General features: G+C 34.7%; 1 protein-coding gene across 1 annotated transcript; it reads left to right on the top strand.

Annotated features, from left to right (window-relative positions):
* The first annotated feature begins 11,603 nt into the window (after window positions 1-11,603).
* On the top strand, window positions 11,604-15,536 carry LOC109808969 (protein disulfide-isomerase). Its single transcript, XM_020372172.2, has 10 exons — window positions 11,604-11,841; window positions 12,180-12,210; window positions 12,317-12,604; window positions 12,681-12,869; window positions 12,964-13,089; window positions 13,607-13,744; window positions 13,828-13,947; window positions 14,124-14,241; window positions 15,023-15,135; window positions 15,315-15,536. Exons 1-10 carry the CDS (start codon window positions 11,621-11,623, stop codon window positions 15,531-15,533), a joined length of 1,563 nt encoding a protein of 520 aa, XP_020227761.1. The 5' UTR covers window positions 11,604-11,620; the 3' UTR covers window positions 15,534-15,536.
* Window positions 15,537-17,311: the final 1,775 nt, after the last annotated feature.

Genomic DNA, 17,311 nt, shown 5'->3' with positions numbered 1-17,311 from the left:
CGACAGATGGCGACTTCACTGGGGAAGCCTCGAGAGTCAATCCCATTTAGTGATGGATTATTTCTAAAATAATAGTTTAAAATTACTTCATTACCCCTCGCTTGTATGATAGCATGTTTTATCTATTTGGCTTTAATAACTGTTGTATGTTTAAATTTCCGCAATTGTTTGAAATAAAAACTGCACACAAACCTTTGCACACAACAGTTCCCTCTATACCCGGGGGCATGAGTGGTAAGCCATAGGGAGTGGATGTTAGTACGGCTGGTTGTCGAATGGGTCTATAGGTGCCCGTAGACCGTTGTCGGAAAACATCACTCAAGGTGATAACCATGAACTCAAGTCCGACAGTGCGTTGGAACTTTCCATTGACTTACGACGAGAGGAATTGGGTCCCTATAATGGGGGCACCTTGGGGGCCTCAGACCAGTGAGAACAGTTAGAACCTCCTTGAATATGCACTTTTCTGCAGGATACCCCTACCTCGTGATTCGCTCGTGACTGTTCGTGGATGAGTGAATTGTTTGTGCATTGTTTATGTGACATTGTTTGAGCATACATTGCATTCTTTAAACATACAACATTCCCTTTTAAAATAAGAATAAATAGGAATAAGAATCTTCCATTACATGGTGTTAACATCTACCTTCATCACATTCATATAGGTAGTTTCCCTTTTCACCCAAAAAAATACAAAAAACAAAATATCCAAAAAAAAGATATTTATCCGAACCAAGCAATATCATGCATCATCTTAGGAGCATCCCGAAAACATGATAATGCTTAGTTGAATAAACACTATGCATGCATATTCAACGCCATCATCTCACATCATGCATTTTTGTCAAAGATCATGGAGGGATCTAGGTTTGCATTTCATACATCCCTCCTAGTAATTCATTAATAAACATTAATAAAAAGAAAGGATTAATCGATGCGTATGTTCAAGATGGATCGCACACCATTTGTTATTAAGTGTAAGCCAACAACCGCACCAAGCGAGCGCACATCAACTCCGTTGTTGGTAATCAAGACGAATAAAGGGGAAGGTCCGACACCGTTAAGGACCACTGCTCCAAGACCTTTTCCCTACGAATCGAATAAGGCTGTGCCATGGATATACGACATCCATTCTTCTGCCGACAGCGATATCTCTAACATCGCTGGACTTGGGGGCATGACTAGGAGTGACAGGATCTACACTCCCGAAGATCTTCATGATAAAGCTCCCAAGAATAAAGGAAAAGAAAAAGAAAAAGAAAAAACCGAGGAAAATAAAGAATCCGAGGAGGAGACAGACGAGCTGTTAAAATATATCCGACAGAGCGAGTACTCCATCATGGATCAACTTCATAAGACGCCAGCAAAGATTACTCTGTTGTCGTTGATCCTATGCTCCGAACCGCATCGGCAAGCTCTGTTGAAAGTCTTGAACGAAGCATACGTGTCGCACATTATCTCCCAAGACAAATTTGAGGGGATTGTTAGTCACATCACGGCTAGTGATCACTTCTCTTTCACCGATGAAGAGATCCCCGCTGAGGGACCGAATCACAACAAGCCCTTGCACATCTCTGTAAAGTGCAAGGAGTATCACATCGCTAAAGTCTTGGTGGATAACGGATCTTCCTTGAATGTGATGCCAAAAAGAACGTTTGATCAAGTGGCAATCAAGGGAGTCCAAATGCGCCCGAGCAACATGATCGTCCGAGCTTTCGATGGTTCTAAAAGGGAAGTGGTGGGAGAGATCAATCTTCCAATCCAAATTGGACCCACCATCTTTAATGTCGAATTCCAAGTGATGGACATTACTCCCGCATACAGCTGTCTCCTCGGCCGACCTTGGATTCATGATGCGAAAGCTGTTCCCTCTACGCTCCACCAAAAAAGTCAAATTCATAGTGGGTGACAAGCTGGTGACTGTACAAGCTGAAGATGACATACTCATCAGCAAGCCATCTGCCATACCTTATGTGGATGCAGCAGAGGAAGCCCTAGAGACCGCCTTCCAAGCATTGGAGATTGCCAATGTTGAAACGTTTCCCCGAGAAATGAAGAAGGTAGCCCATATGCTCACCAAGAACGGATACTTGCCTGGACAAGGACTTGGCAAGGATTCCCAAGGAATTCCCGAGCTACCCGTTATCAAGGATAATCCGGGGAAACAAGGGTTAGGATACAACCCTAATAAATATCAAAGGACGAAGAGGAACCAAGATCCTTCTCGACGTTCTTTAAGCCAGATCTTTAGGAAGGCCGGTTCACAAGCGTTAAGGCCGGTCGTCGTCATCAAGTGTTCTTCTCCTTCTGATAGGGATGTATAGACCTGATGACTATTAGAGATTACTCCTCGGGGACAGCCCGACCCCCGAGCCTCGATAGGGCACATGTTTCCATTATGATTATAATAAAATCATTCTTTATTATTTCTTATTGCTTCTCTTCTTGCTTATAATAAATTTCTAAACCGCATTATTTTTAACCCTGTTTGAATAAACATGAATGAGGTTAAAATCATCTTAATAATAATAAACCCGCATCATTTTTATGTGGAAGTGTGTGTGACAACTTGGAGCACCTTCCCTTGGCCTCGACAAGTGCCATCATGGATAAAAAAGAAATCCTTTAAAATAAAAGAAGCTCGGCAGGAAACCCAAAAAGGGGGCTGCGCAAAAATAAGAGCAAAAGACCCGCTAGGAATCCCACGAAAGGGTGACCTAGGCAAAAGTTAGGGTTGCAAAAATGAACAAAAACAAAAGTCCGCTAAAACGCCACAAAAGGGTGTTTTAGGCGAAAATAAGGACAATCAAAAAAAGCAAAAGAAATCCATGATGGTACCATGAGCCGAATTCAAAAAAGGTTCAAGGGAAGCTATCTAAGTTGTCAAAATCACAACGTCAATAACAAGATTTTCTTAACTTCATAAGTGTTTAATCAAACAAGCCTAAACACATAAGCCTACCTTGGCCAACCATTCTTACAAAAACCATTTTTGAAAAAATAAATCCCCTCTAAAACACAAACTTCAGAACAAAAATATCTTTCCTTTCTTTTCTCTCTTGTCCCAAACGATTTTAGAATAATCTAGTGGAAACATGGAGATATAGTGGTCAATAGGAGGGTTGACATGTCTTCTAAAGGAAGGGAAGGATCACTTGGTTGATGACACCCATCTCAAATATAACGCGCATCATTCCTCGGTTACAAAAATCGGCAGCGCACAGCCCGTCTGGAGGAATGGCAAAATTCAAACAGAGAAACGCATCAGTTAATTCTTTTGAAAAATGAATCAAATAGAATTAGGTGCATCATACCGCATACATGCATACAGATGATAGGTGTACTGGAAGATCACTTATTCTCTGTTTATTCAAAAAAAAAAAAAATCAAACTTCAGAAAAAACAAATGCGCCCGTATCATGTTCAGTACACCCGTACTAAAAATAGGGTTATGAACAAATTTTCAACTCAATACGGGCGTACTGAAATGGATATGGCCGTATTAGCCACAAAGAAATTTTCAAAGACCTCTTCATGAGGCAATTGCATAAAATAGAAAAATAGGAAAAATTGCTTGTGTATGGCAACGGTCAACAGAAAAAGCCGCAAATCGACAGAAAAAGCAATAAAATACAGAAAAAGTCAAAAAACGTCAAAAAAGGCAAAAATTCAGAAAATCAATCACATCATACAGAATAACTGAGCCTGGAGAGGCTTGCCGAAATAATACTCGTACAGAATAACTGAGCCTGGAGAGGCTTGCCGAAATAATACTCCCCAAGAGACATTTCCGCTTGCACTCTTGGGCTGAACAAAAAACGTACAGAATAACTGAGCCTGGAGAGGCTTGCCGAAATAATACTCTCTCAGAATAATTGAGCCTGGAGAGGCTTGCCGAAATAATACTCCCTCATCAAAATAATTGAGCCTGGAGAGGCTTACCGAAATAATAGTCCCCAGAGATATCTCAGCTTCCACTCACGGGCCAAATTCCCCAGTGAGAGCTATCAAACCAAGATCAGCAAGATTCCCCAAGGAAGGCTTGATCATCCAAACAGAATATCCAAGTCGAAAGGACTCATACTTCCTCAGTGGAGAATAACTTTCCAACTCGAGCGACGAGTGAAGCTAAGCTTGAAGAGGCTTTCTAAATAATACTCTGGGATACATAAGATCTTCAATCCCCATTCGCCTACTCAGAGGCACCGTTTCAAAAAGCAAAAAAAAATCAAAAACATCAATAACCATTCCCCAAGCGGAATCCGGCACTCAGCCGAACACCGAACATCAAGATCATTCGCCTACTCAGAGGCACCCCTTCAAAAAAGAGAAAAATCAAAAAGATCAATAACCATTCCCCAAGCGGAATCCGGCACTCATCCGAACACCGAACATCAAGATCATTCGCCTACTCAGAGGCACTCCTTCAAAAAGAGAAAATAAAAAAAAATCAATAATCATTCCCCAAGTGGAAATCGGCTTTCAGCCAAACATCAAGCGTCAAGATGATCCGCCTAACAGAAGAGGCTAATCACAATCAATGACAAAATCCCCCAGCGGATAATAGCCTACACAGAGGCAACAAAACCAGAAAAACAAAAAGAGTCACCTGAATAAGGATAATCGGGATACTCCACCAACGTCGAAAAGACGTCAGCCAATCATAAGGCACCGCTCATCTCAGAAAGAGCATCTTCGTGTCTACACCCCAAGGAAACAGAAATTCCTCAATGGGCACCAATTACGCAATGCAAAATTGGGACACAAAAACCTATGAGTAACTGCACATCCCCTAGACGGATCCCTGCGTTATCCAGCCCTCAGCGGCACCAAAATCAAAAACAAATCGTCGAAGCAGCATCGTGGACTGTGGAGACAAAACCATCACAGATCCCTGGAGAGGGCAAACTCACATTGCCAACGTCGTCAAGAACACGGAGGCAGACCCTGGGGAGGGTAAACCGCAGACCCTGGAGAGGGCAAACTCAACTGCCTAGGTTGTCAGAAACACCAAAGCAGAGCCTGGAGAGGCGGTACTCAGCTACCCCGAGGTTGTCAAGAACACGGAGGTATGCAACTGCCAGTGTCGTCAAGAACACGCTGGTATAGCCTGGAGAGGCGGTACTCAGCTACCCCGAGGTTGTCAAGAACACGGAGGTATGCAGCTTCCGGCTCGGGCGGCGAGCGAAGCAAAGCCTGGAGAGGCGGTACTCACAAGTTCCAGCTCGGGCGTCGAGTGAAGTTGAGCCTGGAGAGGCGGTACTCACAGCTTCCAGCTTGGGCGGCAAGCGAAGCTAAGCCTGGAGAGGCGGTACTCAGCTACCCCGAGGTTGTCAAGAACACGGAGGTATGCAGCTTCCGGCTCTGGCGGCGAGCGAAGCAAAGCCTGGAGAGGCGGTACTCACAACTTCCAGCTCGGGCGTCGAGTGAAGTTGAGCCTGGAGAGGCGGTACTCACAGCTTCCAGCTTGGGCGGCAAGCGAAGCTAAGCCTGGAGAGGCGGTACTCACGCTACCAAAGTGTTCAGAAGCACGGAGGTATGCAGCTTCCAGCTCGGGCGGCGAGTGAAGCAAGGCCTGGAGAGGCGGTACTCACATTGCCAAAGTGTTCAAAAACACGGAGGTATACAACTTCCAGCTCGGGCGTCGAGTGAAGTTGAGCCTGGAGAGGCGGTACTCACGCTACCGAAGTGACCAAAAGCACGGAGGTATGCAGCTTCCGACTCGGGCGACGAGTGAAGCAAAGCCTGGAGAGGCGGTACTCAACCTGGAGAGGCTACTCAGCAATTTTCCACCGGAAGACACTACAAGTCGGAAGGATGGCCTTTTCCCCGGACAATTGGGTCAACTCCTTTACTTGTCAACCGGTACACTAAAAAGCCGCTTGACTAAGTAAAGGGGGGGGCAGCTGTAGACCCCTAAAATTGTCCGGGTCGGAAATAAGACTCGAAGACTATCAAAGATCAATGGAAAGTCAGCCAGAAGGACTCCCAGAAGACCATAGGATGACTATCTGTAGGTTTAGAGGTCTTAGAGTAGCTAAAAATAAGAAAGTGAGAGGAGTGGAGCTCAATACGGCCTCTTTGGAGCTCAGTACGGCCCGTATTGCATTTTTGAACTGCAATACGGCCGTACTGAAACCAATACGGCCGTATTGATGTTTTTGAACCTCAATACGGCCGTATTGAAGTTCAAAACTTCAATACGGGCCGTATTGACACCAGGGGCCGTACTGCGCCTCACCCCTATAAATAAGACGTCATTTGGACGTCATTTGACACTTTTTCACACTTCTTGGACTCTCTCCTTGAGTATTCTGGGGTTTTTGAGCAGTGTTCTGCCCTAGGAATCTCTCCGAGAGCCGATCCGACGAAGTTCTTGAGTTCTGAGCATTTAGCTTGAGAATTCGAACTAGTCGAAGGGAAATCTTTTTGATTTCCATAGTAAAGATTAATTTTTAGGGAAGGAGCGAGCGAGCGTGTAGTGGGAGGGAGCGCCAAAAAGCCTCCTAACATTTGAATATATAAAAGCACGCTTCAAAGATTTCTTCTTCAAAATCCTTCCTTTTACTGCTTTCTGATTGTTGCATTGCATGTTTAATTTATTCATCATGTAGATATCTTATTCATAGCCGTTTATAATAAATAGGGGTAATTTAGTAATTTTACACTGTTATTTATGAAATAATCCATCATAGGGAACCCGAAAGGGGCGTTGTGGGGTGCTAACACCTTCCCCGCACGTAACCGACTCCCTTACCCGACTCTGGTTGTAATGGCCAAAGTTGATTTATGAAATCAATAGCCTTATCCCTTTTTCCAATGTTTTGAGTAAAACATTGGTGGCGACTCCAAGAACCCTACTTTGCGAAAACCACTAATCCATGGAGGGTCCCGCTTGGGATTAACATGGATTGGTGAATCATTTAATAAAATTGTTAGCTCGACAAGGTCTCAGTTTGAGAATAAGTCGTTCTAACAATCCACCACTTTTCGAACATAAAAACGAGTCCAACCATCGTCGCGATTGCCAAGGTCCGTTTCGGCGGGTGGCGACAATAGTATTTCAATGTAATTCTTCATACATCATCATAGGTAGTATAACAAATTATATTAATTTCTGCATCATTATTCATTAATTCTTTCTATCAGTATTCAATCTTAGTCCCTGCTCATGATCCTTCATTTTGTAGTTAATCAATAACATAAAGTATTTTAAAAGGAACAAAGGTGTGGCACCCAACGAGATTCAATTCTTGCCTGACGTACAGAGGTCAGGGCCTCTCTACTAAACTCATGCCTAATGTGGGATCATCCAATCTCGGTGTGGCAAGGTCTAAGACCTCTCAATCTCAATCTTGTTCGATATCACTATGCTCATAAAAATCAATGTCAAATGGTGCTAAGTGTAGCATCTCACGCCCAACGCTGAGAGGTTTGGGACCTCTTTGTTAGCCTCGCACCCAACATGACCATCTTTACGCCCGACACGATTGCATAATTTGCACTTTGTAGACTCGCGATTTGTACAATTCCTCCCCCTCACATTCATAGATACACATCAATTGCTTTAATTCTTCATCCAATTGGTCAATTAATTTATCCACACTCAAATAGCAATAATATATATATATATTATCGAATCATATCACTCATTCAATCCATCAAAATTCTCGAATTCATATAATATAAATGAAATCAATGACTAATCCGTTCATAAGCATTAACACAGATTAAATTCAGCAACCTACGAGACTTAAAGATCATCTCTCTATCCTTATCTCTCATATACGTTCAAAGGAATCGACAATCTCACTCCTCCTACTCAAAGTGACGATCTTGCAGAATAATATACTCCCTATAACTCCAACCGCTATATCATGCCTCCTCTAGTGATCTTGTCTAAGTTCCCTCTTATGAGCTCTCTAAGTTTCAGAAGATGTGTAATAACATAACCTTCCTTTATTTTATTTCATTTTAATAAGTCTTCGAATTGAGTCAAAGTCCAACCCTATACTCTCTAATCTACCACTTCCCTTGTGATGTTATTTAATTAATAAAAGTATTATTTATATTATAAACTTAATTAATTAATAATGAAATCTATAATATAATTTTTCTATCAAAGATAATTTATTTTATTATAAAAAATCAGGATGTTACATTAATATATTGATAAATACATTTATTAAAATTTATTTTCCAATAATATTATTTAACTTAATTTTATATTATATTTAATAAATATTATAAGTAAAATTAAGTATAGTATAAATTTAAATTAAACTATATAATTAAATATTTGAATACTACGATTATCAAACAAAGTATATTTATTAAATATAATATATATTTTAAAAAAAATTAAATATTTATAAACAATTCATGAAGAATGCTAACAACTCTCTTTCTAACTACAATAATTGGTCTAATAATTGAGATTTGGGGTAGATGTAAAGAAATCTAAATTCAATTCATATAATTTTTTTAAACTACTTTTTAACATTTTTTAATTATTGATTAAAATTTATTGAAACTAAAACTCACCTCTCAATTAAAAATACCCCCATTACACTAAAAACTAAGATTAATATTGTTTCATTGATCTTAATAAATTTTAATTAACAATAAAAATATATAATTAAAAGAATAAATTGCATTTTATTATTTCAGCTTGAAACATAAATTTATTTTTTAACAACATTGTCATTAATGGGTCTTTAATTTTATTTTTTTTTTGGCGTACATCAAGAAGTTTGATATTTCTATACTACTCGTGAAACTCATCCTATAATTATATAATTTTGTTTTCTCTGTAAAACTCATCCTTTCTAATTTATTTTATATGCATATAATTACAAAGACTATTTTTTTTTATCTATATAAATTAAAATAGAAAGTTCGCACATAACATCACATCTATACTACTTTAACTATCATTCTTACGTCTTAACTCATTTTTAAATCTTAAACTTAACTATAACTCTTCAAGTCTTAACTCATTTTTAATTCATAAGTTGATTCTAATGTAACCTTGATGTTATTCGTTTAGAATAATTGCGAGTTGGTTAATATTAGTCGTGAATAACTCGTCCTTTTTAATTTGTTAGTCTTTAAATAGTATCTTTCGTATGTTTATTAATATTTTAAAGAAAATTTTAAAAATGAGTATAAAAATGGATGTATTTTAAAGATTAAATAAAATCATGTCAAAGATAAAGAAACTTTGAATTTATTAATTATTATAATTTAGCCTTTATAAATTTAAATCAGTAATTTTTATAAGAGTATTTTCTGGAGCCAAACGATGGAGTTTTCACACTTTATGAATTATGCGTCTTATGCTAATATCATATATATTGAGTATTTAGTTTTTCTTTTCAATTTTTAATTATAAATTTAAATCGTTAATTACAATATACTTATTAATTTAAATTTATTTTTGCATAAGAAAATACATAAAGAATTAAATTTTAATGAATAGCGTTTAATATAATTAATTAGAGAAATTTAAGAAAAATATTGTAAAAGTAATAAAATTTAATGTAGTCAATTGATTTTCTTAATTACAAGTGAGTTTTTTTTTTTCTTCTTATAAATAAGAATAGAAGGAGTATAAAAGTCTATTTTTTTTATACATAATATAAGAATTTATTTGGATACAAAGTTTGAAACATAATATAAGAGTCTATTTGAATACAAAATTAGACAAGTTTTTCACTACAAGTAAAGAGTATTACCTTGTTTCTTTTTATAATATTTGTTTAAAATTATTTTACACAAATAAAGTATTTTAATAAGAGTTAATCACCTATACACTGCAATGTAAAGTTTTTTACACTGACAGTCAATCAGAGCCATGAATAGTACCTTTTTTTATTATTTTAATTTAATTAAATGAGCAGATAAAAAGACACTATTAACGGTTCTGATTGATTGCAAAAAAATTTACACTGATTGTATATAGGTGATTAACTCATTTAATAAAAGTTCCTATTTTTTATAGAAATTTTTATTATACTCTATTTCATTGGCATAATAAATGTATATTAGTTGTTATGTGGGATAAGAATAGACTAGGTCAAGCTAAATCAAACTAAACACAAGTTGAATCTACTTTATAAAATTAAAGTCTAAATTTGATTTATTATTTATCATAAACTTTTTTCTAAATTGACCTTTTTAAAAATCTTATTTCATTTATTAATATATTAACAAACTTATTTTTACCTTAAAATATTAAATAGATTAATAAATTTAATTTTAAATAAGCTAAAAAATTTATTTTTAAATACGTGTAGAAGTCTTTTTTAATTATCATGATAAAAAATAATTAATTTTATTATTATTAATAAAATTTAGAATTTAAAATAAAAAAAATTGCGTAGGAAAGACAACACTCTCATATATACTAACAATAAGCATAACAAAAAATAATAATTTTATAAAAAATTAAAATACGTTTTATATCTCATTTAAAAATATTGTAAATAAACAACCATAAAAAATAAAGAAAAAAAACTAACAAAAATGTGATTGTTCCACTTTTTATTTATTAATCTAATATGAATAAAAAATGTGAAATGTTTAATTAAGTTAATAAAATTTAAAAAATATTAATAATTTAATTTTTGTATTATAAATTTATTTATTAATTATATTGTTAATGATATATATATATATATATATATATATATATATATATTATTTTGATTGTATTATATAGATAAATATATTAGTCTATCAAATCTAATAAACGTTTTTATAAAAATTTAACTAAACTTGATCTTTTTTATTTAATAGGATCAACCATAGATCTCTATTCTCATTTCTATATGTAAATTAATTAAAAATTAAGTGATATAATGATATAATTGATAATAGAATAATTGATATTATTTTTAAATTTGAAAATGATAAATAATTAAAAGTAAAATTTTACTTAAAAAATCAATAAATAAAAAAAATCGAGAGTATATTTTTTAATAAAGAACTCTCAAAATCGTTTCATGTATTCATCGATTCTTTAAATCTTTTCCAATTTTCAACATTTCTTTCTTTTGCCTAACTTTTGACTCTTCAACCATTTAATCCCTGTATTAAATGCAGATAACAGACAAACTCACTAACTAGGCAAACAAGGTCAAACGATGTTATTAATGGCAATAAATAAATAAATTATTTTCTTAAATAATCAAACCCATCTCATTGGTTCAACCAAACAGCCACAAATGTTTACCATACACCTCACCCACACGTGATGGAACCCTAAAAACAACAAATTTTTCCTTGCTTAATTACATTCTTATTCTAAAACTCCTCTGCATACTGCATATATTCAATGTGGAAGCCCGTTTTACCCTTTTACCAGGTACTAGAAAAGAAAAGAAAATGCTAAACCCCAAAATAAAAAGCAAAAATCCTTGGTGTGACAAGAATTGTCGAATGAAATTCCGCCACGTAAGAGAGAGTGCCTACGTGGAAGCAGTAGATTCGTCATATACTTATACGTATACGTATTGGAGCAGTATCGAAAGTCGAAAATATCTTAGATACAAAAAAACGCACGTGTCATGGGGGTTATGTTTATACTTTCTACTCCTACAAAAACCCCTTCCCGTGAATGTCACCGAATCCCAACTATCTTCAAAGCTTCTACAGAGCAACCATGGCGTGTAGGGTTTCGATTTGCTTCTTCTTTCTCTTCGCGCTCTCTCTCCTCGCGTCTCAGATCTCTGCCGAGGACTCCGATGCCAAAGAGTTCGTTCTCACATTGGATCACTCCAACTTCCACGACACTGTCAGCAAGCACGATTTCATCGTTGTCGAGTTCTACGCACCGTGGTACGTTTCGATTCTTTCATTTTTTTTATTTTTTATTTTTTATGTTTACTTTTCCTGATCTGTTCCATTTGCGTAGATCTTTTAGTTCTGTCAATTTCCTGTTTTGAATTTTCTGCATGTCCAGATTTTACTCTGATTTTGTTAATGTTTTATTCGTTTTGTGTATTCGTTTCAACTGTTGGTCTTGGATTTGCATTTTGAATCATTTGGTCTAAATTTTCGTTCTATCTGATAATTTTGCTGCATTTCGTTTAGGTCTAAATCGATTTCTTAGAGATTGATTGTTATCGATTTTAGTGCATTGCGGTTTTCATATGGGTTTTGTTTTTTCTTTCTAGGTGTGGCCACTGTAAGAAGCTTGCTCCCGAGGTAATTTTGTTTACCTATATTTTGATTTTGGTTTTTTATTTTTATTTTTAAAGTTTACGGATAGGATTATGCGAATGCTGATTTTCTGAAATATCTGTTTCTGCAGTATGAAAAGGCTGCTTCAATTTTGAGTAGTCACGATCCACCCGTTGTTTTGGCTAAAATTGATGCCAATGAAGAGAAGAACAAAGAGGTTGCATCTGAATATGATGTCAGGGGATACCCTACAATTAAGATTTTCAGAAATGGGGGAAAGAATGTTCAAGAATACAAAGGTCCTCGCGAAGCAGAAGGCATCATTGACTATTTGAAGAAACAAAGTGGTCCTGCTTCAACTGAAATTAAATCTGCTGATGAAGCTACTGCATTTATTGGTGAAAATAAAGTTGCTATTGTAAGTGACTGATGGTTTCACTGTTGCTTTATTTTAAGTCGAGTTTGCCTATAATAATATTTTCCTATGTTTTCAGGTTGGAGTTTTCCCAAAATTTTCCGGGGAGGAGTTTGATAACTTCTCTGCCTTAGCCGAGAAGTTGCGTTCTGATTATGACTTTGGTCACACTCTGAATGCCAAGCACCTTCCAAAAGGAGAATCATCAGTTGAGGGTCCCGTTGTTAGGTTGTTCAAGCCATTCGATGAACTTTTTGTTGACTTCAAGGTAGTATTGATTTCTGCGGAGGATTGAATATGCAATCTTATTTTGTATTTTTTATCTTATTTTGGTTGTGAACAAAACTGTTTTTTGCCTGTAGGATTTCCATGGGGAAGCTCTAGAGAAATTTGTTGAAGAATCTAGTATCCCTGTTGTTACTGTCTTTAACAATGATCCGAGCAATCACCCTTTTGTTGTCAAATTCTTCAACAGTCCCAATGCAAAGGTAATAAACTATCTGAGTCAATTTTGTTCACTCAATATTAAACTGGAGAATTCATTACTAATCATGATATTGCAGTTGTGTTTTGTATTTGTTAAACTTGCCATGTTGTCAATAAGAGCTGTAGCGGACTAGCAGACCATGGATTCAAATAGTGGTTTTCAATTGAAGCCATTGTGGCTGCTAGTGGCTTTTTGTGTGCTATAGTGGTGCTACCATGACAGACTTGAAAAGCTCATTTTTGCCCCCTTTTTTTTTTGTGTAAATTGTGATTTCTCCTGCGTTTTCTAATGCATTTTTTTTTGCTTCAAAAATATAAGATTTGAAAGCCTTCTTCCTTGACCATTCCACAGAATGTTTTCTCTGTTTTGACCTTTATTCCTTCATGCTTTACCCGACTAATGTTTTTTTTACTAATGTTCCAATCCTCTTCCTTATTAAACATCATAGTTCACATTTGGTTATCTCTCCATTTTATCCTGTGTTCAAGGAACCTAAATTAAAGTTTTGATTTTGGTAGGCAATGTTGTTCATCAACTTCACTGCTGAAAGTGCTGAATCTTTCAAATCAAAATACCGTGAAGCTGCTGAGCAATTTAAACAACAGGGTGTAAGCTTTCTTGTGGGAGATGTTGAGTCTAGTCAAGGTGCTTTTCAGGTTTGTATCAAAATATGTAACTTACTGTAGCTATTCTTCATCAAAATATGTAAAAATATTTGACATTGCGTATGGCTTGGCAGTATTTTGGACTGAAGGAAGACCAAGTACCTCTAATTATCATACAACATAATGACGGGAAGAAATTTTTTAAACCCAATTTGGAAGCTGATCACATTTCAACTTGGTTGAAGGCATACAAGGTTATTCTTATTTCTCTTGGTAGCTTATTGCTTTGCCTAGCTTAATTTGTTACTTATTTGTAGTGGTTAGGATATATCAGTTTAATGAACTCTTTAATTTTAAATTATCTAATTGTGGCTGTTATTTGTCTTGAAAATTATAAATTTTAACAATTTTTTTTTTCTGAATATTTCAGGACGGGAGCATTGCACCATTCGTGAAGTCTGAACCTATTCCTGAAACCAACAACGAACCTGTTAAAGTGGTGGTTGGCGACAGTCTTCAGGACATTGTTTTCAACTCTGGGAAGAATGGTATGCGTATACTTATTTATTTTTTCTAATTGGATTTATTAAATGGAGTATCAGATAGATTTCGGCATTTCACCATGCTTTAACAATAATTAAAAAAAAACTTAAATATGTTTTTAGTTCTTGTAAAAATGAGTTAGTTTTGATTTTGGTTTCATGTAAAAAAAATTCTTCATTTTTCATCCTCAAAACTTGGAATTAATGTTTTTAGTTCATATTCTACACTATGTGATTCTTAACTATTTATGTCTATATTGTGTTTATCAGAAAGTTGAGTGACAATTTTAGGTGGCAGTGACACTCACAACTGTCTATAAGCATGTGACACCTTTAGTTTTTTTTTTCTTTTTTTTTTCTTTATAGATACTTAAAACAAATGTTATTTATCTACTTGAAAATAAATGTTAGGAACAAAAGATAGTGACATTTAATTTTAGAGGGATGATAATTAAAGAAAAATATTACATGAATTAAAATCACAATTTACTTATTTTACAGAGTCCATCAACAATGATTCTAAATTGACTAAAATCAAAATTTGTTTACTTTATAGGGCTGTAAACATGTCCTTCTGATACTCTTATGCATGTGTGATTATGTATATATCAGCATTAATTATACGTGTAAAGTAACGTGTCCTCCTGATACCATTATTGTGATTATATGATTATATATACTGCCATATATAATAACAAATACATTATTGTGTAATACACAGTAGAATATTTCAGTCATCACTTGCTTCTATCACTCCGTTATAGCTGCTAACACAAACACCTTGCAGTTCTGCTGGAGTTTTATGCTCCCTGGTGTGGTCATTGCAAACAGTTGGCTCCAATATTGGACGAAGTTGCTGTCTCATATCAAAATGATGCTGATGTTATTATTGCAAAACTGGTGAGAAACGCTAGTTTTTTTTAGCTTTTATTATTATGATAATGATAGTATATTTGTTTCAGTCGATGATGGAAGCAGCTCAGAATGTATTTGTGCAGACTTTAAATTTAAGTAATACATTTCCTATTATTTATTTATTTTGCTAAGTTTTGTTGTGCATGTCATTTGTCACTTTCCAGGATGCAACTGCCAACGATATCCCAAGTGACACCTTTGATGTCCAAGGTTATCCAACTGTGTACTTCAGGTCAGCAAGTGGAAAGATATCACAATACGATGGCAACAGGACCAAGGATGACATCATAGAATTCATCGAAAAGAACCGGGATAAACATGCTCAGGCTCAGCAAGAGCAAGTAAAAGATGAGCAAAAAACCACCGGAAAAGATGAGCTTTGAAAGGTAACTGTCTCAAGATCATTTTCATTAGAGTGCTATATTAACTTTTAAAATTAGCCATGCATATTTTGATTTGGTTTCTCCGTTGCAGAAAAAGGAGCTGTTCGTTCCTCTGGAGGGATATAGACACACAGTTACATGTGGGGTATACAAACCCTTTTTATGTCGGAATCAAAAGTTAGTGAATCTTAGTTCCAATCTATCTTCCTTTTTGTATTATCGGTTTTTCTATTGTGTATGTTTTGCGGAATAAAATCGGAGTTTTTATTTGGTGGGGTAGATTTTAGTGCCGGAAAACTTGTAGCTGGGATCCGAGTTAAAGTTAAATTGAATTTTAGTGCATGTTTTTTCAGATAACCAAATCTCCGGTGTCTCTAGTCTCTAAGTATCTTATAAGTTATAATTTGCCAATAAGTTTTTATATCGTGACGTCTGTTTTAATATAAAATTTAGAGATTAAATTAATTGGTATATTGAATATATGCATTTTAATCATGATAATGTTTTAAAATTATTTTTTTAGAGTATCTAATGAAATACACACTAACAAAGCGTGGTTCACAAATCCTGTTTTGTAGTTCTCTATTTATTTCGCGTTTAATCATTTCCATGTGTTACTAGAAAAATACATTATCAAATAAAAATTTGTAGCTGAATTAATTTGCCCATACATTTTCAAGCATGGTGGGGTAGAAACAATATTTGACATGTCATAATTATTATTATTTTTTTTTAAATCATGTTAGAGTTTACGTGAATTTTTTTACTTTCATATTAGTCATAATTCTTTTTTACTTGTGTGAAAATTAAGAGATATATCATCAAACTATTTTTTACTATTTGTGTTACGTACAATGAACTAAAATTTCCTAAATCAGAAATATAAAGACTAAAAGTATAAATATAAAAATAGACCAAGACTTCTTAAAACGGCTGTATTTTTTTTTTAAAACAACGATAATTAGAAAGTTTGAATTCACGATTTCATGCATATTTTTTAAAATCCTTTGATAATATAATGTGTCTGAAAAACTTTTTCCACTTTTGCGTTATGACACTTGGGTAAGGAAAAAATTATATTAGAGCAAGATGGAATTTTATATGACGCGAAAATCAATTACCAACATTTTACCTGATGAAACTAATAAGGAGGTTTGAATTCATGGGTTCATGTAAATTATCCAAATCCTTTGATTTTTCTACTTTCATACCTCTTATCTATGTATACGACTCCCTGCACTTGGAAAAATAACCGTAGGGGGTGGAATTTTATCTTTCATTAATATTACTATTGAAAATTACAAAGTGATTTTGTTATAATTTATTTTTAAAAAATAATAATTTTATTTAAATTAATTAAATGAAATTACTGAATTATTATCTACTAAAAAAAGAATTATACAATTATTATAATATATAAGAGATAAAAATATTTTAAAATTTATATACATAAAAATGATGAATCGTCTTGATATATTATTATTATTATTATTATTTTAATATTGTTTATGTAAAATATAAATCAACTGCTGGGATACATGCAGTTCAAATTGAAAGTGCAAGAAATCTTGATCCTTATATACAATTCTGTATATTAAATTTATACGGTGTGATATCGTACTTTGATCTTTGATTGATTTCATTAATTTTTAAATATTAATTTTCTTGGTTCCATCGGTTGCTATGCTAGCTGAATCTGAAAAATAAAGATAATACAGAGTATCCAAGAACCATTTTTCTTAACCATATGCAGCAAAATAAGTATCGTTTCAGGTGAA

The sequence above is a fragment of the Cajanus cajan genome, chromosome 6 (genome assembly GCF_000230855.2).
Source record: "Cajanus cajan strain Asha chromosome 6, NIPB_CcT2T_4, whole genome shotgun sequence".
NCBI lineage: Eukaryota > Viridiplantae > Streptophyta > Magnoliopsida > Fabales > Fabaceae > Cajanus > Cajanus cajan.
The sequence above is the reverse complement of the archived record's forward strand: the minus strand, read 5'-3'. Positions and strand labels throughout refer to the sequence as shown.

Coding starts and splice junctions, on each gene's coding strand:
- LOC109808969 (XM_020372172.2), top strand. CDS start 11,621: ATGTCACCGAATCCCAACTATCTTCAAAGCTTCTACAGAGCAACCATG. Junction 11,842..12,179: donor GTCGAGTTCTACGCACCGTG/GTACGTTTCGAT, acceptor TTTTCTTTCTAG/GTGTGGCCACTGTAAGAAGC. Junction 13,745..13,827: donor CTAGTCAAGGTGCTTTTCAG/GTTTGTATCAAA, acceptor ATGGCTTGGCAG/TATTTTGGACTGAAGGAAGA.